The sequence below is a fragment of the Apium graveolens genome, chromosome 7 (genome assembly GCF_009905375.1).
Source record: "Apium graveolens cultivar Ventura chromosome 7, ASM990537v1, whole genome shotgun sequence".
Classification (NCBI taxonomy): domain Eukaryota; kingdom Viridiplantae; phylum Streptophyta; class Magnoliopsida; order Apiales; family Apiaceae; genus Apium; species Apium graveolens.
This window is the reverse complement of record NC_133653.1, coordinates 208981231-209006536: the sequence shown is the minus strand read 5'-3', so window position 1 is coordinate 209006536 and position 25306 is coordinate 208981231. Positions and strand designations below refer to the sequence as shown.

Genomic DNA, 25306 nt, shown 5'->3' with positions numbered 1-25306 from the left:
ACATCTCCAGTTTATGAGTCTTTAGCATGCCATAGATCTCATCTAGAGATGTATCATCAAGATCATAATTGTCTCTTATTTGCGTGACTTTCAAGTCCCACTTTTCAGAGAGTGCAAGAAGAAACTTCAAGTTAGAATCTTGTGGATCATATTCTTTGTCTACCAGTGAGAAGTCATTCATCATCTTTTAAAACCTATCATAGATTTCAGTCGAGGACACATCAGACTTTGAATCAAAGTGCTCATACTCCTGAGTGAGTATGGTTCTTCTGTTCTTCTTGATAGCAGTGGTGCTTTGACACTTTACCTCCAAAACGTCCCAAATTTCTTTGGCAGTTTCCATCCAATAACTCTATTGGACATTACACTGTCAAGACTATTATGCAAAATATGTCTAACTTTTACATCTTTCATAATAGATGAAAGATCCTCAGGTGTATAGTCATTTTTATCTTTATCAATCATCTTTTCTTCTTTGCCGGCAACATCAACTGCTAATTTCATTGGCTTGTGAGGACCATTATAAATCATGTTCGGATATTCAGGATTTGTTGCTTCCAAACACATGGCCATCTTCACTTTCCAGATTGGATATTGATTTATTTTAAGAATCGGAACCTTGATAGCCTCATATCTACTCATTTTGTGGCTGATTGGATTTGTGGTTGGTGGTGGAGGTGGGGGAACCTGTTGTCCTTCTTTGTCTTTCATCAGTATCTTAAATAGTTTGTGTATCAACAGCAAGCTCTGATACTAATTGTTAGGCCTTTAATGAACTACAGAGGGGGTGAATACAGTTAAACAATCAAATCGAGATAATAGACACAATTGAATCAACAGTGTTTATTATTACTTTATAAAAACTGTTTACACTACTCTCTCACAGGATGAACGATTATATTTGAGAGCTTCTAGGTTACAAAAAAGATATATTAATTCGTGATATGTATAATGTAAATCTAATCTGTGCTTATATACTGCACAACTACACAATCAATAAGGAATCGTATTTTATTACAATAAGGAATCCTAAAACATATTCATGTATTGATTGCTACAATAAGTACAGTACTGCACCGACATGTATTCTGCAAATCTTTCCTTCTTCGATATCTCCTGACTTTGAGCTGAAGTGACCAAATGCTGATGATATCACATCTGCTAAACTCTGATATCAAATACTGATAAATAAACTCTAACAGTTTATAAGTTGATATCATCAATTTCTTTTAACTATATATATAGAGAGGCCTATATTCACATAAAAAGGCCCTAGTAATCAAAGTTTAATTATAGATTTATAGTTGCACAACCACGAGTTACACACACTATAATTTATTCGAGCTCTTTTAGTGTGTGTCACAGGACGGAGATCGGTATTTAAGACTCCCATAAAGTATGGTTTTCTAAAATAAATTTGAATATTTTTTCTTTTAAATAAATAGATAATATTTAAATTTTTATACAAAAAAAAGAATCTAAAAAATTATAACTATGCTTTATAAAAATCTTAAAATACATGTAAAGCATAAAATAATATGTAAAAAATCCGGTAAAAAAGACGGAGTATTAAATTTCATTCACTTTTGATGGTTTGATTCATCACAATTAATAAGAATGAACAATTTAATTTATTTAATTTTGACTATTACCTTATTAATGTATGCCTTATGCACACTAAAAAATCCAAATTCATTTTATTAAATCTTCTTCTATACTTCTATTCTCATGCATTTGCATAATCAGTATCTCTTCATGTGGGATTTAAAAACCATTTTTTTTTTACATTTGTGATTTTTCGTTTGAGCTTTCCCTAAGCTGAAAAATCAGCAAAATTTATTCCTGAAAATGTTAGGGGATGCTTGTGAAAAACTTTTCCATTTTTTTTTATTTTTCAAAAGTTTTCTCAACTTACAGTCTTGGTTGTGGTGCCGTGGCAGTTAAATAAAAGCATCTAGTGAGTTACAAGAAAAATAAAAGTGTGTTGGTGACTTGATTCGTATAACACACTTCTCAAATTGTAGTGTGACTACAAAGACACTGATGTGATAAGGAATTAGCTAGTTTTGGGATTATCATACATTAATTTACTTTGTATAATCACATAATTGTACAAATCTCTTCAGTTTGATTCACCTACTGTATATGATGTTTGCTCCACAGTGTTGACAATTTACTGGAACCTGTTTGTTTTCTCTGCATCTACCTTTTTCACCACCAATTGATCACTGTCTCTGGATGACGTTTTAAGCCTTTGAGGTGGTCACATTTTAGGATCATTGCACCATCGGAACATGTACAATAATTGTTTTCGACGGTTTGATTCCGTAATAACAAGGTTAACTGATGCAGAACTGGATAGAAGTCTCTAATAAATTGCGGTTATCTCCAGGTATTTGCTTTGTTCTTGAGCCGTTCTTGTAGATTATGAAGGATGGAACCACATTCACACCCTCTGAGCTGGCCAAGTCTGGATGATCATCCACATTTATCTGCAATAAGCTACCTTGTAAGATATTATACAAAAAGGGAGGATAGTGCAAGAATTACCACTATTGCAACAGAAAATACTAGGAAAACTGCAAAATTATTTTTAAAACTAAGATAAAACCAAGGATTCTTAAAATTATATGAAGCTATATAAGGTAAGATAAAACATGCCTGGAAAACCTTGATTGATGTTTGATATCTCTTTTTAAGTTGCTCCATGAACTGCAAAATATGATCCTCTTCTTCATCATAGAATAAAACCACTGATACACCTGCAAAATTAACAAGCTATTCTTCATTACTACCACATGTTTCTTGAAAAGCATGGCAGTACCCGAACAGATACCAATATAAATACGAGACTGTGTCTGTTCCATCTTAATAATTGATAGCCGTACTAATCATTAACCATATAAATTGGATAATCAAAGAACTGCCTAACATAGATATGAGGTGGAACAAAAGATGACTTCAAATAAATATTACAAAAAAGGAAACACAATAGATTGGAGATATATGTATAAGGCCTTGAAAGTGCATTATTACCGGGGGCCACAATGCAATTTCTGAATTGTTCTTCGCATGAAATAGCAGCCAGTTTTTTAGGAGCTTGAGCATCATTACGATCACTATCGCGAGTCATATTACTATTATTTATGTCAAGGCTTCCTCTGAATTGTCTCTTGAGGCTGGCCTGAACATCCTTTATGGCATTGGCCACCTCCTCATTATCAGGATTTTCTTTATATAATCTCTCATAATCTTGTAATGAAGCTTCCAATTTTCCACACTAACAAAAGAATTTTTAACATTCAAAACATGCACTGAATTATCAAGATGATGCTATTTATGATCTGCTTTCTTGTAACATACCTTCGCATAACAATCTGCTCTTCTTAGCCTAGCCTTACTATATGAAGGCCGGACCCTGAGGGCTGCATTGCAGTCATCAATTGCTTTCTCAAACTGTTCAAGTTTTGATCTGCAGGCAGCTCTGTTGCTCAACAAGATGGCGTTGTAAGGATCATAATCAAGTCCCTCCCCGTATGCATTACATGCTTCCGCGTGTCGTGATGCTTTGAAGAGTTCATTGCCTTTGGATCTCGCTGCTGCCACCGCTCTAGTTTTCCTGCTAACTGTGTTTGCTTCATTGTTGTTTACATCAAGCCTGGTGGCACGTTGAGCTGCAGCAACAGCATCTTCAAATCTGTGGATCCAATGTAAGCCCATATATTAATCATGTATACTGTAGAAATAATATTGATTTTATTTTAGATTTGAATTATGAATATCTGAACAGAAACATTCATAGCACCATGATGCTTACGTCTGATAAAAAAACCAGTCAAATCACTTGATTGTGATAAGCTTTAAAGTTTGTAATTAGGAAAAAAGAAAACTTAATCATTGTTGATAGGTATTCAAGTTAAAAATATAACTTTATGTCATGAACAAAATCTTAAGCACTTTTGGCATGGTTGGTGATAGGGATAAATAAATTATGATTGTATAATTAAATACTGCATTAATTGTACAAGCTGTGGGCTGCTAGGCCCAATAAAAAGACATATGATACTCAGACCAGAAAGGTTAAATCAGGCCTGATGGAATAAAAAAAGGCTCAAAAGCCCTGATTATTAATTAATTTCGTAATTAATTAATAAGGGAAAAATCAGCTATTGAGAAGAGTCCCGATAAGGATATAAATCCTTATCGATTAGCCTCAAGGGGACCTAAAAGGATAAGGAATCAGTTTCCTACTTCCTAGGACTCCTAAGTCTATTCTAATTATGAGACTTGCCCACCAGGTCTCCTATACCAAGTCCAATTCAAGGACTCCCAACATCTATATAAGGGGTCTCACCCCCACCAATCAGAACTACGTTTTTTGGCTTGATTCTCTAATTCACAGAGATACGTAGGCATCTCGTAAAGGCAGAGTTGAGCTATACCTGTGAATTCTCGACCCGTCGGATATGAATATTCAACTATTGTTACTACTAACCCCCCTTATGGGATGCCCCTTCACCCTGAGGTTGGAGGAAGCGGATATGCTGGGCGAAGCGAAGCACGAGGGCAGTCGCCCCCCTATATACGAGGTTTGGGTCCTATACCTGAGGATCGGGAATTTTCTGGTCCTTAGAGTGAAAGAGACTCCGAATCTTCGGATGATTAAGTGGCCCCGAGAAGGAGGCATCCTGGAAAAGAGCCAATGGCCGATGGAAGGCAACGCCCCCAAAGCACCCCAGGGGCGAATCCCCAAGAAGTGCAGGAAAGGATCAGGGCTCATGAGGCTGAAATCCAAAGGCTGAGGCGTGATTTGGAGGCTCACCAGGCCACCAGACCCCAGATACCTCCTAGGGGGAGAAATCCTTCTCCTGTCATAGACCTGGATGGTCCGGTAAGAAGAAGGGCTGTTGTCCCAAGAACTGATCCAAGCAATCTCCTTCCCCTTGGAGATCCTGATGATCCAACTCCACCCTTCACAGAAGAGATAATGAATGCCCATATTTCAAGGAAATTCAAGATGCCCACTTTTAAAGCCTATGATGGCACGGGAGACCCCGTTAATCATGTTAGGACATTCTCTAATGCACTGCTGCTGCAACCCGTGAATGATGCTATAAAGTGTCGGGCCTTCCCTCAAACCCTGTCGGGTATGGCTCAAAGATGGTACAGTCGCCTGCCCCCAAATTCTATTGGATCGTTCAGAGAATTAAGTCAGGCTTTTATTAAGCAATTCATCAGTGGAAGAGTCCATGAGAAAAGTTCAGCATCCCTTATGAGTCTTGTGCAGGGAGCTAAGGAATCCTTGAGAGATTACCTGAATCGTTTTACAAAGGAGGCTTTAAAAGTCCCAGACCTTGATGATAAGGTAGCTATGATAGCACTAAAACAAGGAACCAGGGATGAGTTTTTCAAGATGTCCTTGGCCAAACGTCCCCCTGAAAACATGTTGCAACTCCAAGAGAGGGCAGGGAAGTATATCAAGGTTGAAGAAAGCATGAGGAAGACCGTAGTAAGTAATGAGCCCACTGGAGGCAAGAAGCGAAAAACTGATTTAGAATATATTGCAAAGGACAAATATCCTAGAACCGAACAAAACCCTGATTCAACCCCCAAGAAGGGAGGACCTGGGCAAAAGTTCACTGAATACGCTAAGCTTAATGCTCCTAGAAGTCAGATTTTGATGGAGATTGAGAAAGACAGAGATGTTCGCTGGCTTAAGCCCTTGAAGGCTGATCCCGCCAAGCTAGATAAGAGCAAGTATTGCAGGTTTCACAAAGATGTTGGCCATGACACCGATGAGTGTAAGCAATTGAAAGATGAAATTGAGTTCCTCATTCGAAAAGGAAGATTGAACAAATATACTGGAGAAGGAGGGGATAGGAATAATAATGGAAGGAAGAACTTTGAGGATCGTAGGAGGGACCAAGACGATCAGGGGCGAAACCCCCAGCCTAGAGGACCAGTTATAAACACCATTTATGGAGGGCCGAGACCTCGAGGGCCTGTGATAAACATGATCTTTGGAGGTCCAACTGTTGCTGGATTGTCCAAAAATTCCAGAAAGGCATATACTAGAGAGGTTATGCATATTGTTGGAGAAGCCCCGAAGAGGGCCAGGACAGAAGTAACATTGGCTTTTGATGATTCCGACCTAGAGGGTGTAAAGTTTTCCCATGACGACCCGCTGGTCATAACACCAATAATAGGAAATAGCCCGGTTAAGAGGGTCCTTGTGGATAATGGTGCTTCTGTGGATATCTTGCTCCACGACACCTTTCTAAAGATGGGGTATAACGACTCCCAGTTGACACCAACCGACAAGCCGATATATGGATTTGCTGGAGTAGAATGTCCTGTGGAAGGGATAATCAAATTGCCAACCACCATAGGTACGGAGCCAAGGCAAGCAACGCAGATGCTGGATTTCGTGGTGGTAAAGGCTAGTTCAACTTATAATGCTATCATGGGGAGAACAGGGATACATGCCTTCAAGGCAGTCCCCTCTTCCTACCATTCAGTCATGAAGTTTCCCACCCGAAACGGGATTGGAGAAGAGAGAGGAGATCAAAAAATGGCTAGAAGCTGTTATGTGGCCTCTTTGAGGGCAGATGGAGTCGGGGGGCAGGTTCTTCCTATTGAAGATATGGATGTTCGAGAAAATGATGAGAATAGAGGAAGGCCAGCAGAAGAATTGGTTTCGGTTCCTTTAGACCCCAAGAATCCTGAGAGGATGACTTTCATTGGAGCCACATTAGAGGAGCCCCTTAGAGGAAAGTTAGTGAAATTTTTGCAAGAAAATAGTGATGTGTTTGCATGGTCAGCAGCTGATATGCCAGGCATAGACCCGGAGTTAATTACTCACAAGCTAAACGTGGATCCAAGCCAGAAGACAGTGAAACAAAAGAAAAGAAATTTTGCCCCGGAAAGACAAGAGGCTATAAAATAGGAAGTAGAAAAGCTCTTAGAGGCTGGTTTCATTGAGGAGATTCAATTTCCAGAGTGGTTAGCAAACCCTGTAATGGTGAAAAAGGCTAATGGAAAGTTGAGGATGTGTATAGACTTCACTGATCTGAATGATGCATGCCCCAAATACTGTTTTCCGCTGCCTAGAATTGATACTTTGATTGATGCCACTGCTGGACATGAGATGCTGAGTTTCATGGATGGATTTAGCGGATACAACCAGATCAAAATGCATAAGGATGACATTCCAAAGGTATCATTTATCACTGACTTTGGTGTTTATTGTTATCTTGTTATGGCGTTTGGTCTAAAGAATGCAGGAGCCACCTATCAAAGGTTGGTGAATAGAATTTTTAAAGATCTTATTGGTAAGACTATGGAAGTTTATGTTGATGACATGTTAGTCAAGAGTCTAGTAAAGACTGATCATATAGCCCATTTAAGGGAAGCTTTTGAGGTCCTGAGGTACCACAAGATGATGTTAAATCCTGCGAAGTGTGCTTTCGGAGTAGGATCTGGAAAATTCTTGGAATTAATGGTCTCAAAAAGAGGAATTGAGGCTAATCCCGATAAAATAAAGGCGATCCTGGACATGGAACCACCAAAAACTATCAAGGATGTTCAGAAGCTCACAGGAAGGGTTGTTGCGCTAGGACGATTCATCTCCAAGTCAGGAGACAAGTGCTTGTCATTCTTCAAGTCACTAAAGAACATTAAAGACTTTGTATGGAGTGAGGAAAATCAGAAGGCATTTGAAGAATTAAAGAAATATATGGGCCAGGCCCCGTTGTTGGCCAAGCCAGTTCTGAATGAAGTTTTATTCTTGTACTTGGCTGTTTCGGAGAGCGCCTTGAGCGCGGTGTTGGTTAAGGAAGAACTGAAAGTCCAGAAACCCGTATACTATGTCAGCAAAATTTTGCATGGTGCTGAGTTGAATTATTCAACTATTGAGAAATTCACTTTAGCCTCGGTAATGGCTTCAAGAAAGCTGCGTCCTTATTTTCAAGCTCACCAGATTGAAGTGCTAACAAATCAGCCACTGAGAAATATCATTCACAGTCCCAAGGCAAGTGGGAGACTGATTAAGTGGGCAATAGAGTTGGGAGAGTTTGATCTCAAGTATAAGCCACGTACGGCTATAAAAGCCCAGGCACTAGCTGACTTCGTGGTGGAATATACCATACCCAACCAAGAAGTCGGGGGGCAGGAAGATATCATACCTCAAGACAAGGGAGTCGACAATGGGGACAGGGAGAAGGATGATAAGGAGAAAGAATATTGGGTTCTCTATTTTGATGGAGAATCAAAAACAAATTCCAGTGGAGCAGGGTTGGTTTTGCAAAGCCCTGATGGGTTCTTAATTGAGTATGCTATGAAGCTAGATTTTCCAACCACAAACAATGAGGCAGAGTATGAAGCCCTGATAGCTGGCCTTGGTCTAGCTGGGACACTTAGAGTCAAAAACTTAAAGGTTCGTGGAGACTCGAAGCTGATCATATCCCAGGTAAAGGGAGAATTTGAGGCAAGGGATGAAACGATGGCTAAGTATGTCCGCCTAGTAAGGGCTGTGATGACCCAATTTAATGAATGCCATGTTGAACACATTCCAAGGGAAGAAAATGTTAAGGCAGATGCGCTATCAAAGTTCGCTTCGTCTGAGATTGAAGAAAGTTCAGGAAGTGTGTACTTCCGTGTTTTGAAGACACGAAGCATAGATGTTAAGCTAGTGGCTCCCATAGGCTTGAGTTACGGTTCACCTCTGTGGCTCACCCACAAGCTAATGGGCAAGCAGAAGTAGCAAATCGAATAATCCTGGATGGATTAAAGAAAAGGATCGAGAAGTCAAGAAATAATTGGGTGGATGAGATACTTCCCATATTATGGGCCTATAGGACTACCTGTAGAGTTACGACAAGAGCAACTCCCTTCATGTTGGCGTATGGGGCAGAAGCAGTAGTTCCAGTAGAGATATCACATTCCTCTCCAAGGATTCAGGCTTTCAATGCAGAAGAAAATGAGGAAGGGCAGAGGTTAGCCCTGGATCTGATCGATGAAGTGCGAGATACGGCACATGCAAAGATAGTAGAATATCAGAAAAAGGCTTCATTCTACTACAACCTAAGGGTTAAAGAAAGGTTTTTTAAACAAGGCGATCTAGTCTTGAGAAAAATAGAGGCTTCTGGTGTCGGACAGAAAGGAAAGCTAGCCCCAAATTGGGAAGGGCCGTACAGAGTCAAGAGCGTTCAGGGTAGAGGAACCTAAAAGCTGGAAACTATGGATGGTTTTGAAGTCCCGAGGACCTGGCACGCACAAAACCTGAAGGTTTACTACGTGTAAGATAGGCGAAGTACGATTCTCACTTGTCATTATGATAAGTAGGTTTAAAAGCACCTTGAAGCTTTGCTTGCGTAGGATTTTATATTCCAGTAGAATTTACTTTGTCTATTATTAATTAGGGTCGAACCCATGCTATGTAAGGTTTTGAAAAACCAGACTTCATATTAAAGAGTTTGAAATTATTTCAATCTAAGGATGTTTAAGATTCAAATGCATATTAAGATTGTAAAGTCAAAACAGAAAGAGGCAAGAAAAGCAACATATAGAATCCAAGCCCCGAATGGTAATAAGTTCTGAATACGATTAAGTCAATACATAGAAAGCCACAATGGGCCAAACAAGAAAAACAAAATACTCAAAGATCCTTGAAGAAGTCATCATCGATGTTTCCTTCATTGGCAGCAGAAGAAGGAACTGGAACAGGATCAGCACCTCGAGGAGAAACAGCTTCGGCCTCAGCAGAAGAAGCAAGAATAGGAGAAAGAGGGATATCATCAAGAAGAGGCTCTTTCCCAGGAATATCAGGGACTGGATAGGCAGTGAGAGTCACCTCCGGAATCTTCTTCCCAATCTCCTCTACTATCTGCTCCCAACAGCTAGAAAAGGTCTTCGGGAAGTTAGCATCATACTCAGCATTTAGGACATCCTGAAAGTCCTGAGATGCCTTATACTCAGCTATCACCTCAGCTCGGGCCCTTTGAGCATCCAGCTCCAGCTTACGAACTTTCTCCTTCTCGTCCGCCAGCTCCTTCTCTACCTCACGGAAACGAGTGAAGTTGGCCTCGGAAGCCTTGAGGTACCTATCCCTGTCCCTCTCAGCAATAGTTAGGCTGGTCCTCACATCCTTCAAATTGTGAAGGGCAGCCTGGAGATAGGTATTCATCTGCACGAACATATCAAAGTACAGTAAGTAATAAAAAAAACAGTTAAAAAAGGAAGAGGCTTACAGAAGCCACGGCCTGAGCACCCAGACGCTCAATCTGTAGGTCATCAGAAGACTCGACGATCTCAGCCCTGTCACGAGGCGTGATCACACTCTGAGACCAAACGGCGGCAGCCTCGGAACTCCCTACCACCGTGTCCCTCCTCTGAAGGCCCCAAGTGACGGTGAAGGGAGAGGTATCTTCATCAAGGCTAGGAGGCCTCTGGGATAAAAAGGTAGGGACGGCCTCCTGAACCGTGACTGAAGGGCCGTCACCAATCCTAACCCGCTTGAAGCGGTGGGTCTCAACAGTATAATTAAATACTGCATTAATTTTACAAGCTGTGGGCTGCTAGGCCCAATAAAAAGACATATGATACTCAGACCAGAAAGGTTAAATCAGGCCTGATGGAATAAAAAAGGCCCAAAAGCCCTGATTATTAATTAATTTCGTAATTAATTAATAAGGGAAAAATCAGCTATTGAGAAGAGTCCCGATAAGGATATAAATCCTTATCGATTAGCCTCAAGGGGACCTAAAAGGATAAGGAATCAGCTTCCTACTTCCTAGGACTCGTAAGTCTATTCTAATTATGAGACTTACCCACCAGGTCTCCTATACCAAGTCCAATTCAAGGACTCCCAATCAGAACTACGTTTTTTGGCTTGATTCTCTAATTCACAGAGATACGTAGGCATCTCGTAAAGGCAGAGTTGAGCTACGAAACACGAGAGCAGCCATTAAAGGCCTTGAGCTCCCGAATCTTAGTAATAAATACAGCAAATAATAACCTTAATTTTTTATCCATAACAGTTGGATAGTGCATACAAGTCAAAGATGAACAATTCTAATATCTTATTGGATTTTCTCTTCTTCTGCATCATCTTTAATTTATTTTAATTATGCTCCAAAAACGTGGTTAGCATTATAAACACTAATACACTTTAAAACAGCCGATTACCAAACACTTTGATTATGTTATGATATTGATTACCGGTGGATCTATAACATTTGTCCGAATGGAAATTCAAAAACTTGGCAAAAGCAAATAATGGTTTAGAGAAGATCGCTAACTAACCTGCCAGCTGTCATGTCCACCTGAGCCCGGATTACTAATAAACTTGCCTGGCCAATAGGACCAAAATATTTTGTGCTTTCGTCAACAGTGAAATTAGGACCCTTTGTCAAGACTTCATCAGCTTCCTGGTGCCTATTCAGCTTCAGCAAGGCCTCTGCTTTTAGAGCAAATATCTTAAACAAAATTCTCCAAGTCAGTAAATATTTAAAAAGAACACAACTAAAACATGTTATGTTAGAAGTACATTGATTTAGATTTGATTACCAGTGGTGCAGTATCTGCACCGGCAGATATAGCAAGATTGCTTTCTTTTAGCAGGCCATTCCAATTGTGTTGCCTTTTAGCATCAGTGCACCTGTTGAGATGAGCTTGCACATTTCTTGCTTTAGTCAAAACATCCGGGTCAGCTTCTGCACCTGCACATTTGAAATGATACATGGCCTTTTCTGCCTCTCCTAATCTGTCAAGCCCATCAACAAACACAGGATAAAGACTAAAGTCCACGCCTCATGAATCATGTACATATGTTTTGATTGTTGCTAAAACAAAATATAGTCAACTTCACAAAAAATCGTGTACAATTGATACCTGAGGTTTAGGGTTGCCAAACGATTATGCGCTCTTTGATATTGAGGTTCAATTTTAATTGCTTCCCTGCATTCGAAAACAGCCTCAAGAAGCTTCCCTAGTGCCGTCAATGCAGCACTTTTGTTGCTCCTATATGAAGCCTTTTTTGGGTCAATAGCTATAGCAGCATCGTATAAAGCTAATGCTTCTTCAAAATTTCCATTCTTGTAATCCTCATTTCCCATAATCTTCAATTGCTCTGGATCCATTCTGGTTGACAAAGCTCTACACAAAGAAGTTAGTTTTTGACCCACGTCTTCCTGTTTCTTCACAACATTCCCCATCACACTATTTGGATACGATTTTCCATTAGTATAAGAAGAACTGTAAGTTGTCTGGTCCTGAACATTACTCCCAGGTGGTTGCTTAAGATTACCTAAATTACCATACAGCATGACATTTCCTGATGAAGCTCTAACATATCCATTACCCTTTGATTTTTGATGATCAGCAATCATGCTTTCGAGCTCACCAGATATGCCAAGGCTTGCTTGAGGCACTTTTCTTGATTGTACATAACCTTGGCTAGTAGGTGCACTTCTGACCATTGGTGGTACTTGAGGTTGTTGTTGATTCTGTCCATATTGTGGCCTGACCTTTTGATGATTAGGCCCTGGTCTAGCAATGACTCTATCGGGTTGTTTCTCGCCCGAATCGTTTCCTCCTTCAAAAGAAGGGGGGTCATTGGAGCTACTGTGGCGCTGTCTTGAGTTAGGAGTGCTTGATCTTGAGTTTGGAGTGCTAGACCTTGGAATTTTGTCACTGATTCGACCCCCCATTGATAATGAACCTGTTGAGCTTGATCTTCGCCACCGACGACGACGTCCAAAAAAGCCATTAAAAATCCCACAACCTGGTCTTCTTTCCGGAGAGTTTGCCCTAAAACTAGACATCATGGATGAATAATATCTCTTTGATGGAACGTGTGGGATTCTGTGTTGTATGGTGAAAAGTATTGATTATGGTACAATGTCAACACCATGCCATGCAATCATGCATTGAAATTTATAAGGAATATTTTGATTATTGATATGCATATGTATGTATTAAATACAGAAACTTAAAGAAATGATGATGGCTTTCAAGTTTTTACAAAGGAGGAGAGGAGCGGATGTATTAGGGTTTAGACAAGCAAACGCTAATACATGCACCCCCCAGGAGCTGTGTATATTGTGATTCATGCACATCTGATATTGCAATCTTCCTCAACTGACTTCCTATATAACAAAACTTATTTTAAAAAATATAATAAACTTTAAATGTTAGAAGAAGTTTACAGACGGCATGAGAAATTATGATAATTAAAAGAAAAAATTGAAAAAAAAAAGAAAAAAGAAGAAGAAGAAGAAGAAAATATAGGGAATAATAAATTAAGGGGGGGGGGTTGTTTTGTTGGTAGGAGAATAGACGGAAATTCAAAATTTAGATGAAATTTCTAAGTTTAGTTGATTGTTTTTGTGTGGTTGACAAAGAAAACTTAAGACTCGGTCATGGAAGAAACGAGGATCTCTAGAAGTTTAGACTTCAGTTTTGGCATTACACTTCATTCGATTCCGATATCTATATCTTTTTTTTTTGTTAATCGATTATACACACACATAACTCTTAAATATGTAACTAATTCTACAAGTTGATTACAGCCAAGAAGACAACGAAAAGACATATAGAAAGAGAGCATGTCTTCACGTATCTCTGTGTTGGTTTGATGTCACCACGAATATAGGATACTTACTTACCAGCTGTTTGCCAACTACATCTCCTCAACATTTTCATTTGTCGACTTCCTCTACATCCTGTTGATGCGTTAAACTTGATAGAACTTTTTGAACCGACACCATTCGTAAACTACAACCTGTTAAAACTCATAGCAGTTGCATCTCAACTCCAATGAATTTAGAGGATTTTTCTTCCAATTGGACTTGATCATCTCCGCATCTTGCACTACTTTTAACTAGAACTGTGTACTTAAATTTGGGACTCGACTGAGAAAAGAAAGAATGTTACAATTTGTGGTTCTTCTTGTTTCCACTGGTTGAACGGATGTTAGGAATTACCCCATAAAACAATAGACAGCTCTTCTCAATGAAGTTCAAGGTCGAAACCATGAATGAGTAATTATCGAACAAGATGAAGTTCGGTATGCTAAAACTTGTAAGCAACTTGAAAGCAAGTTCACAAACGTAACTCACAAGCAAGCTTGCGAACTTGGCTAGCTCTAGAACATTGATTTTTAAAGCATTTTAATAGCCTTGCTCAACCTCAAATTTGCAATAAACAATGACAACATATATCAAGTGAACTCGCTCCAATAATTCAGTTATATCAAACCGGAACTGAGCATTACAGATATACATACCAAACTTGAAGATCTCTTTCAGGTTCAAATCAACCTGAATTCCAACACTAAAATTTTATAATTACCGAGATCAAGCTCAGTTAAGTTCCGCATCAACTCGGTTCTCTCACAACTTCTAGGGTTGAAAATTGGTTATTTAATTTGCAAAAAGTCATACGCAGGAACCCTTTTCTAACTAGCACTCTCCAACTATGAAAATCACACACACACATTCACAGAAAACAGTGAACATATGTTTCTGCAAGGTAAACAGATTATACTAGACAACAAAGATGCAAGAAACAAAAAAATGCATGTACTAAAATCAAAACATGTGATGGGTAACAACCAAGGGGTACTAGGGGTCCAAACCTGTAAAACTATTGAAGAAATGGTAGATATTTAACAGATGGTGCTTCTGTAACAAGTCAAAGAAAACAAATTTTATAAAGCAGACACTAATCATGGCTGTCCAATATATCTTTGTAAATGATCCCCAACCAATCCCAGGTTGGCGGATTATATTCAGCCTTGGGGTGGGATTGAAAAAATTATATAAAGAAAAGTAGGGGCCAAAGAAAATGGAGGATATGAGAGTAATATGGTGGCCAAATGTATGTTTTAACAATAAAAACTAGGAAGGATATGATAGAAGGAAATGAACATTTGATTATAATTGGGAAGTTGGGAATCTGCTTTTAGTTGTAAATAAAATGGAGGAAGAATGAAAACCAAGCAAAAGTCTCCATCTCATTTCTTCAAGCAATTGCACTGCAAGTGCATATGTAATAAAAACTTGCACTTAAAACCATATACGGTTAACAAAGAAAGCATCTCATTGTTTCTTCAATATGCGCAACATCATTATAACGAGATAGGCTCTTTTTAGCTAAATTGGTATAACTCCCTCTAATTCCAAAATACTTGCTGTCAATATGCATTTATAAATTTCCGTCTGACTTCATTTCCTTAAGAATAGCTTCCGACAGTTCATCTGCGCTATACTCTAGTCCAAAGCATCTTAGTACTTTAAGTTTTGGATTCATCAAATACCTGTGTATTAATACATTTAGCAGTCAACGTGTATGTATCTAATCTAAAAAAGTGGGAGAAGAGAGGCTTGCAACTTACATGTTGTGGGATGAATCAACAAGGTAGTCATCTCCATCTTCCTCCACCTTCATGTAGTAAACTCTGTATTCCCGTGCCATATCTTTTATAGCAGCAACGGATCCCGTCAGTCCCACGATTCTCGAGTCAAATTCTGAAGTCTATGTTAGCATTATTGGATGAATCCTTGAATAAGAAACCAAGTAGCCTACAGAACTGACCTTTCAGATAAGCTTGAAGTTGTGAAGGGTTGTCACGTTGTGGATCTATAGTAACGAACACTGGAAGAACCTTGAGATTTTGTTTCGTCTCTAGTTTAAATTAAATTAAACAAAAAATTAAGACCTGTCATGCTGCGAGTAATTCAATATTAAATTAAATTTGAAAGCAAAAAATCAAAATACAACCTAGTATATCAACAGCCTTTGCCATTTTTTCTACTTCAGATGGCCCAACATCAGGAGAGGAAGTATAACCAAAGTAGAGAAGAACCCAGTTTCCAAGAAGGTTTTGTTCAGTAATTGATCGTCCCTCGGTATCAAGTAGATTAAACGGACCACCAATTACTGGTCCCTTCGTCGAATTTATTCCACAGTTCACAGCATCCCCTGATCCAGTAAAACAAATAAGTAGTTAAATTGAAATGCACACAGAAGATGTTTATTGTAGCTAAATAATTTAATGTATTTTTTGAAAATGGTGTTCCTTTTGGAGATGTGGAGATGTTGTGTTGGCAGAAAAAATTTAGTGAATAGTTTCAGAGGTGTGATATTGCAAAAATAGATGATGCTTGCAGGTGCACTAGAGCAAAATAAATATACCAAAGAAAAAAATGGTACCTTATTCGGCTAATAAATTGTTCAACGCTACTCTCGGGTATTATGGAAAAATGCAACTTATAGAAGTGCAAATCGCGGCGCTTTTCTTTTTTGCACCCATATTTGTTGTTTGTTCAGTTATTAATAATATGATGGTATGTAGCATAGTCCCAAAACATGATAAAACTAGTGGACAAGACATTGACCAACCAGTTTAACAGCACATACAAAAAACATCTAGTTCAGAACTTTGTTTCAAGTAGAGAAACATAGAGATATGTAGACTAGGGCTGTTGATACATGTGGAGAATCACAATGCAAGAGATGGTAGAGCCTACTTTTGAGAGAGACATTTTTTCATGAGTAAAGAAGAATGTGATACGAGAGAAAGGGAGGCAGATGAATCAGGGTTCGTTTGCGGAGAAGGCGAGGCTAACTGCTCTGCGTTCTGTTTTTGTGTTCTATCATTAAGAACTTTATTTAATTGTTAAATCAACTCTCAAGTTTTTGCGTCTAAGGCTCTTTATTTCCAATTCACAACTGCGTACATCCCCATTTTTTTGCAAATCCTGCACGCACTTGCGATGCAAGAGTAAGTGCACTTTTTACAACACTGCTACTTCGTATTAGGTAATCACTGAGTCACATATTTTGTGGTGATAACATTATCCTAATCTGGGTATAATATTACCCAAACAGCTCTTGCTCTCTCTTTCTCTGTTGGTTGTCTTATTGACTACTAGCTTTATACCCGTGCGATGCACGAGATAATTCTTATTTCTTTATTAAAAAAATTTAAAAATATTTATTCTTTATTTAACTAATTTTAATATGATAATATTATTTCCTAAATAAACTTTATATTTTTATATTTTTAGTAGATATTGTACATTCCAAAGAATTATACTTTTTGTACTAATATATTTAGTTATTATTGTATTTTTATATTTGACCTTAATAGCCTTAATATAACATATGTGTTAAAAAAAATCTAGTTCTTCGCTATCCAAATTTTTCACATTATAAATTTGTAAAGAGAATATTTTAACCATATCACATAATATATTTACATAATTATTTTTTATTTATATATTTTCTTTTCTTTATCTCGTGGACTTTGACCAAATATTGAAAAGTTGTTTAGGGTTTAATTCTTTCCGTGTTTGTAATAATATTTTATAATTTTTCGGTTCTATAAATTATTTTGAAAAAAATACTTCGCATTCTATTGTCATTGTACTTTTAAACATATTTTATTAGATTGGTATTTCAATTTTGAATTGTAATCATTTTTATTATTATTATGTTTCTTCCTAATTTTCATGTTTTATAGGATTCATGCACTCAAAATTTTTTAAAAGATAATTTGTAATTTTCCCTTTTACAAAATGAAACAAAACATAATAAAACAAAACATGTACTATTCAAACCTAAATATAATCTAAATGTGTATTTCATAAGATAAAAATTAAAATTATCTATTCAAAAATATTTAAAATCAAACTTACCCATTCAGATTTTTAACAAAATAATACCACTTCAACCCAATTGCAGGTTTGTTAGTTTTTACTCATATATATATATATATAATTGTTGCTTGTATTATATATATAATACTTTTAATATTGTATTATATCGTTTAAGAATATGAAATTATAGTTCAACTCTATTCAAAAATATTTTAAATCAAACTTAACCATTCAGATTTTTAACGATAATATCACTTTAACCCGATTTCAGGTTTGTTAATTTTACTTATATATAATATATATATATATATGAACAAAGTTCAGTGGAGACCTCAATTTTTGTGGAGACCTCAATTTTGTGGAGACTTGGAGACTACATCCTGACCATCCATTTTAACCTAATCCAACGGTCCACCTTTTAGTTTTTTTTTTATTATTTTTAAAGAATAGGAGGGAATAGGAGGGTGCAGAGACTGATTACACACGTTGTTCTTTTCATTTTTAACCAACTGTGCGTCAGTTTCTATTACTCTGAAATATATATATTTTATTAAAATAATTATTGATTGTATTATATATATAATACTTTTAATATTATTTTATATCATTTAAGAATATGTAATTATAGTTCAATTTCAATTAATTAACGAAAATGTTTATCTATACAAATTATTCAACATATACAAATTATTAACAACAGAATAAATAAAATAAATATAGTATTTATTATATATATATACTTTAGCACACTTTGGCACGTGAGATCCTGTGACCCACCCACATGACCGTACCATCAAAACCCCCTTACTACAATTATATATAGGATGTAATTATAAAGGATAGAAGTAAAACAAAAAAGAGAAAACAACAAAGGTAAATCTGATTGAAGCAACGACAAGATAATTCCCTATAAAGATGAAATTCAGAAGCTTACTATCAGAAAAGTACTTATCTTTGTATGTCAAAGACAATATAACAATTTAAGTCTACTAAGAGGTTGTTCATAAAGTGAGACTTTTCTATACTTCTAAATTAAGCACACATGGATTGGTACAAGTATCTTCATCTTAATATTTATAATAAAATTCAATATATTACGAACAGGGCGAGAAATTAAAGTAGCTGATGGAAATCTGTGTTTCGTCAAAATACTCACAAGCATTGGTTGAGACGCCAAATAGTAAAGCAAGATGCTCAAGGATTGCTACTTGAAGTTTAATCTAGCTTATGTCCACAAAGTTTTCCGGCCAGAAAATCACTTATTGACCTGCAGCTACTACTTGTCACCAAGTCACTCAACCAGTTATGACATGACCAAATTAGATAGCGATAAAAGAACACGCTTTTCCATTTGTCATGCCTGCTATTGCGGTTCTTGTAAATTATGGCCAATAACAGGTGATAGAGAAAACAGGGCCTAAACTGAAAGAATATCAGAAAAGCAAGGATAATGGAGGAAAATCATCAAATGCGCCTGCTTCTTCAGTGATGGTCACATAAAAAGTCTCCCCAAATTTTTTTAGGTCCCTCTATTCCTCCCTTTTCACCTGATTCCAGTTCTATTCTACAGTCTACTCTACTTGATTTTAAGCCCTAAGCTTGTGACCAGACACTAATTGCATCTTTATTTGATCAAAATAAAACCCTCTATCAAATCAGCCGCATTCTGGTTCAATTTCTTCTTTTAATAAATTAACGCTCAATGGAGTTTTAAAGCCAAATTGTGACAAATTAACTTATATGATCAATGTGATTCATAAAATCTAAGAAAAAACACTACTTAGCATGATGTTGTACCTTGAAAAGTCAAGTTGCGGTATTTTCTTAAAGTAGGACTTAATTATTTGTCTGGAAGGTTAATTTAACACCCGAGACATGCCTGTTGTAAGCTAGGTACAAGAGAAATGAATTGGTCAGATGAAATTCTATAATTCTAAACTCTTTATGGCAGTAAATAGAAAAATAAAGGATCCATTTAAAGTATTGATTTGATAGTGTGAAATGTATTTGAATTCAACTAGTACAGCAAGAAAGAAAACAGAAGTAAATACTAAAATCTCGACCACCTTAATGTTGCAGGTGTGCTACCAAGAGTCCATGACTTCAAAATTTTTAACTAGTCTTATACGATACCAAAAGTAACTTGATTAACAATAAATCAGAGGTAAATTCACCTTTCATTATGACTCTTCTCTCATCATTATAGTGAATGAGATATGCAACACCACCAATCCCACCTAGTACAATAGGTGGCTGCAACAACGAAAAAACAAATTGAACGAGAGGAAGTACTGGAAGGAGCAATTACGAAATATTTTTATATAATCCAAGTTTGACATCAATAATTAATAACTATTAAAGAAGACAGTCGTCAGAAACACATATAAAATGATACAAGAGTTCAGATTAAATACAATAATATAGGATGTCCATGACCATGACTGGGACCTTTGTGTCGTTGACCTTGGGGTACTCATCAGAGGTTGATTAGTTTGTCTTACTGATCTTAAGTATCTTGAAGAATGAAATTTCTTGACTGAATCGAACCTACAAGAATAGAAGCTTTGTTAATTTCTACATGTTTGAATCAAAAAGCAAAGAGTCAAAGAAAAAATAACATAGGATATAAGACAAGAATGATTAATTCATGGAACAGAAAAAATACAATGTAGAGTCTCCCACAATCAATACTACATAAAAAGACTTTTGACCTAAAAAACCATTCTGAATCTGAATTCCACATTCGGCCTTGGATGACATTAAATTAAACCCTTGCATATAAAAAACATACACAATGAACAATGAAGTTATGAAAGTGAGCAAATTGAATTATATGACTCCAAACATAGTGACTTCATCAGATAACTATGAAGCAAATGAGATGACTAAGCTCATTCAGGAACCGGCAAAGAGAAGACAAAGATTTAGCAAAGACATTTGTATTTCCGAAACTTTAAGAAGTAATGCCTGCTTGGCTCAAAATATAGCGACTAAGCCATATTTTACAACATATATACCTAAACACAATTTCATCATAATTCAAGCCTCACTTGAGCTGAAAATACAGCCAGTTCCACAAACCTCACTTAAGCAGAGTGGAAACTGGAACTAATATTTGTTGAGACCCGAGCTTCAAATGGTACAAGCTGAAATTGATAAATTAATTTATATAAGAAATCCAGAGATTAGTGGCCAATCACTATCTGCTACGAATCACTAAGTAAAATCGTAAATGAGGAACCCTAGCTTCGGCCTAACAACCAGAAATTCAAATGACAGTAATGGAGCAATGATAGCTAAAATGCATAGCTATACTTGGTGCTATAGCTAAAATATAGAAAATGAATTTAAATTGAAAATTAAATATATTTTAGCTACAGCACTAACTAAGTAAACTTAATCTCGCAACCACAAATCATATACACAAACATACATACACAATATTTAAAGTTAAATCAACGCAAAAAAAAACCTAAATTAACAGCAGAAGATAAAAAATAAAATCAAAATCAAGAAAGGAATTACCGTGCTAGTGAATTTGTAATTACTGCAGAGCGATTCTTCAATAAGGAGAAGAGAAGCCGTGAAGAAAACATAATTTTTCTAATTTTTTTGGGTGGTAAAATATTTGTAAATTGAAGCTGGAAATTATATGTATGGGGGCATTACCGCCTTTTTCATAACCTGTATAAGCATCCGAAAACCTCTATTCGGTGAAGATGAATAAAACGGCGCCGTATTGCTTTCTTGTTGAGCAATAAAACTCTTGTGCAAGTTAATTGTCCTTTTATCAATTTTTCTAATTTTAAATTTTTATATCAATAAGTAATTAAGGCTAATTTCCCCTCCTAAAGCACTTTTAAGGCTATCTAATGGCATGGACAGGGATGGGCGTCGGGTCATTTCGGGGTCGTGTAGTTTCGGGGTCGGGTAGTGCTATCCCCGCCCCCGGTCCCCAACTTTAAAACAAATCCCCGTACCCGGCTCATTCCCATCGGGGATTATAAACGCTTCCCCATCCCCAGCCCAAACGGAAAACGGGGATCACCACGGGTCAACGGGAATATTTTATTTAGATTCAAAATTATGCTAAATAATGTTTTTTACAAGCCATTGCAAAAATAATGACATAAAATATTTTGACCGATAACTACATTAAAATATTTTGAAGGATAGCATCTGTATTATGTGCATCTTGAATATATATAACAGTACCAATGAACATGGTTCTTAACAGGAAAAACACAACCTTATCTTCTGGTAAATTAAATGGTTTCCTCAAAAGTTTGAATTTCGTTGAAATTGTTGATTCATAAACAGCAGGAAATACTCTTGTCCAAACATTTCAATACATCACAGCCACCTGTGATTGGAAGATTCAATAAGTTAAATGAAAGCATTGCAAATCTCGAAGACAAGTAACTTTACAGTTCTAGTGATCAAACTTGTTTCTCAATGTTCTTGCTTGTTTCTCCGGGCTCTTAAAGCGCGGAATGAAAAGCCAAATAGTAGGTCTCTTTAAATTGTTTGCATGCCTAAATCTAAAACAAGGAGTAAGAAAAAAGTGCCAGAAACGCATAACGACAACTTAATATCAGTTGAGAAATATGCTTCATGCGGCTCATTGTTAGATTCAGTTGTTGTTGCCTGGTCACCACTTTTACAGACATCTGAGTATAGGTTAGCTTCACCAGATGATTCATGTGACTGCATCCACGTATATGTACACGTAATATTCGAGATTCTTCCCGACGAAAAAACCACGGACTAGTGAATACAAAGGACCTATTTTACAGAAATCTAATAACAGAGATCATGCAATAAAAATAATACGAATGAGTAGAGTGCAAATCCATCAAATTATCCCTTTGTAACGCAACCCTAGTGAAAGAGATATGTCCTAAGTCCAATCATGTATGAGGATTTAAGAATAACTTTTATGTAATCTGTTTTGATTTCATTGTTATTAATAAAAGACTTGTTTTATTTTTATTGCGGGCTCTATCTATTTAAATGTTTAAATAAGATATACCACAGTTTAGAGTAAAGCTTTTTATGGATTGTGATGAGATCATAATAATGAGACCTAAAAGATGATAACTCTAAACTTAAATAGTTCCTAGTCGTAGGATTACTAACTGGTAATTAATAATCCGCAAAGATCGTTACATACTATGTTTGCTTCATTATGAAGGATGTATGTTCTCATAAACATTTCTGTGGTGACACTATAGCAAGTATGTAGGTGCTTATTATAGAATAAGTTCACTGAACATGACTCACACAGCTGAACAACTGATGGAGTTCACTCACGTGTCAGCAGTTGTTCACATAGTGATAGTTGTACAAGTATCCTTAGACTTGAGGTCATCATAGTCATCTTGTGTACACTGAACTATGCTTTGGTTTAGTTCTTAGTCTCAAGGGACAATTATAAGGGCTCTACTTGATATAGGAATTTGTACACGAAGATAGTGTATGATCAATAAAGGATCTACCCATTCCAGTGTAGGAAGAGAATGTTCAATGTTGATCCACTTATGTTAGTTCAGGAATCTCTGGCCAGAGTGAATGAAATTAGAAAGAAGTTTATAATTTACATTAAATAGAACTAAGCATAGTGAATGAGAAAGCAAGTGATTAAATAAGATAGACTTGACACAAGTTCCATGCCTTGTATTTAATCGTGACATTGCAGGGTAGAAGGAATTAATTGTACGGTAACTACTCACTGAATAGGTTTTTGATATTCTAAGCAGTGAATTCGTGTTATCCGGATAGTCGCGATATGCTGAGAAGTATCCCTCACGATGTAGAATAAATATGAGTAATTAATTAATCATATTTAATGAATTAGAGAATTTATATAAATAATGATAAAATATTTTTATTATTATTTATTTCTACTACCGGCTTAATATTGAACCTACAGGGTCATACCATAAAAGAGAATGATTTAATGGTGGAGAAATTAATTAATAATGGCTGATAATTATTTATTTATGAAATAAATAATTAATTGACAAATTTAATAATTGATTAAATGAGATTTAATTGATTATAAATTAATTAAGAAAAAGTTCTTAATATTATCAATTAAGAATTTAATTTTTGGAAATTAAATCAAGTGAGAGAATTATTTCTAAAGTGTTTAGAAAAAGGATTAATAATAATAATATTATATGAAAAAAAATTCAGCTGAAAATTTTGCCTATAAATATACTATTATAGACCCTATTTTTGCCTCAACCAAAAAGATTTACAAAACCCTAATTCTCTCCATCTTCTCCTCCTTCATTACATCGTTTTCTTGGTGGATACCGGTGGAGTGTTTCACACTTGAGGAGCAGCTGCTAAGGATCTCTGTTCATCGTTTTTGGATCGTCATTAAAGACCTCCATCTTTCCATTAACTTAAAGCTTCTTAAGGTAAACATATTGAACTACGAATTAAATATTATTTTTCGCATGGATCCTGCGGAGGGTTTCAGTTTTTTTTTTAAGATTTAAATTTACGTTTTCGCTGCGTTTATGTGCTAAAAACCCTTCAATGGCATCAGAGCTACTTGCGAAATTTTTTTAATTTGTTTATGTATTTAACTGTTTTCGATATATGAGCATGTACGTGATTCGTCATGATTTGATGTTGATATAATATGCTTATATATGTATGGTTTTGAATATATGATATTCATGTGAGTTGTATAATCATAAGATGATTATGTAATATGTATATATACTGATATATACATAATTTATGTTTGTTCTAATTATGAGAATCATATTAGATACGGATTCTGAATTGGCTGCTATAGATTTGCTGAAATCTGGGTCTGGTGTCCGATTTACGCAAACGAATACTTTATTCCATAGGTAAACGAGCGTCTGAACAAAACTGATAGATAAAGCTATCAACGACTCGTCTGTAAGACGTTTGACATCGTATACTGCCCGTAAACAGTGATTCTTGTTTTTCTGATTTGATTCTAATTTTTCTGATTTTTGTCATATTTTCTTTTTATGATTAGATCATGGATAATATGATATGTTAAGATCGGATTATGTGTTTTAACATGCTTTTATGTGTTGTATGAGCATGGTGGATGGTTATGGCCTTTCGACCTTAGTGTAATGGTTTTGGTTTTGGTTTTGGTTTTAAATACGACTTGCATGTCGTCAATCTTTGTAATCATAAATCTTGAATGTAACTCGAGTTATTCTTGTAAGTTAATTAGATTAGTTTTACTTTCAATCATGTAATGTAATTGAAGACTCATGAAGGCTATCCAATGGAGGTGATACAAAAAAGAAGACGAGGCATACAAGAAGTCTAAACAAAGAAGAAGACTTATGTAATAAGTAGTTGTATTTATTTCCATCACCATATTAGATTGACCTTGATCTTTATCATGAGCTTGATAAAGATCACATAGGATGGGGCCATAACCAAACACATTTACTTTATTGTACTTTACATTTACTTGTTTATTTAATTTTATATATGAGATATATGCCTATGTTTATCATGCGATGATATATTTAGGTGAACTTAAATCAATATAAGACGTGCTCTAGAAAATCTAGAATAGGAATCATTTTTTGCATTAACAATAAATATTATGAATACGATCATGAGATTATTGTGTT

At 36.2% G+C, this 25306-nt stretch overlaps 2 protein-coding genes across 5 annotated transcripts; both read right to left on the bottom strand.

Annotated features, from left to right (window-relative positions):
- Window positions 1–1872: 1872 nt before the first annotated feature.
- Window positions 1873–14202, bottom strand: LOC141670523 (inactive TPR repeat-containing thioredoxin TTL3-like). 2 transcript variants are annotated; one of them, XM_074476421.1, is made up of 8 exons: window positions 13665–14202; window positions 11890–12861; window positions 11566–11761; window positions 11302–11474; window positions 3364–3697; window positions 3037–3280; window positions 2662–2762; window positions 1873–2492 (listed from the first exon to the last, which is right to left on the bottom strand). In XM_074476421.1, exons 2-8 carry the CDS (start codon window positions 12822–12824, stop codon window positions 2340–2342), a joined length of 2136 nt encoding a protein of 711 aa, XP_074332522.1. In that variant the 5' UTR covers window positions 12825–12861; window positions 13665–14202; the 3' UTR covers window positions 1873–2339. The 2 variants fall into 2 exon arrangements, with proteins under 2 accessions (XP_074332522.1, XP_074332521.1); XM_074476420.1 differs by lacking the exon at window positions 13665–14202 and having other exon boundaries at window positions 11890–13616.
- Window positions 14203–14988: 786 nt separating this feature from the next.
- LOC141674290 (protein SCO1 homolog 2, mitochondrial) lies at window positions 14989–21433 on the bottom strand. Of its 3 annotated transcripts, none has more exons than XM_074481013.1 (8): window positions 21186–21432; window positions 20678–20806; window positions 20075–20207; window positions 19835–19913; window positions 15781–15981; window positions 15595–15684; window positions 15395–15527; window positions 14989–15316 (listed from the first exon to the last, which is right to left on the bottom strand). In XM_074481013.1, the coding sequence occupies exons 3-8, from the start codon at window positions 20135–20137 to the stop codon at window positions 15205–15207; spliced, it is 678 nt and encodes a 225-aa protein (XP_074337114.1). In that variant the 5' UTR covers window positions 20138–20207; window positions 20678–20806; window positions 21186–21432; the 3' UTR covers window positions 14989–15204. The 3 variants fall into 3 exon arrangements, with proteins under 3 accessions (XP_074337114.1, XP_074337113.1, XP_074337112.1); XM_074481012.1 differs by having other exon boundaries at window positions 20742–20806; XM_074481011.1 differs by lacking the exon at window positions 20678–20806 and having other exon boundaries at window positions 21186–21433.
- Between the last annotated feature and the right edge of the window lie 3873 nt (window positions 21434–25306).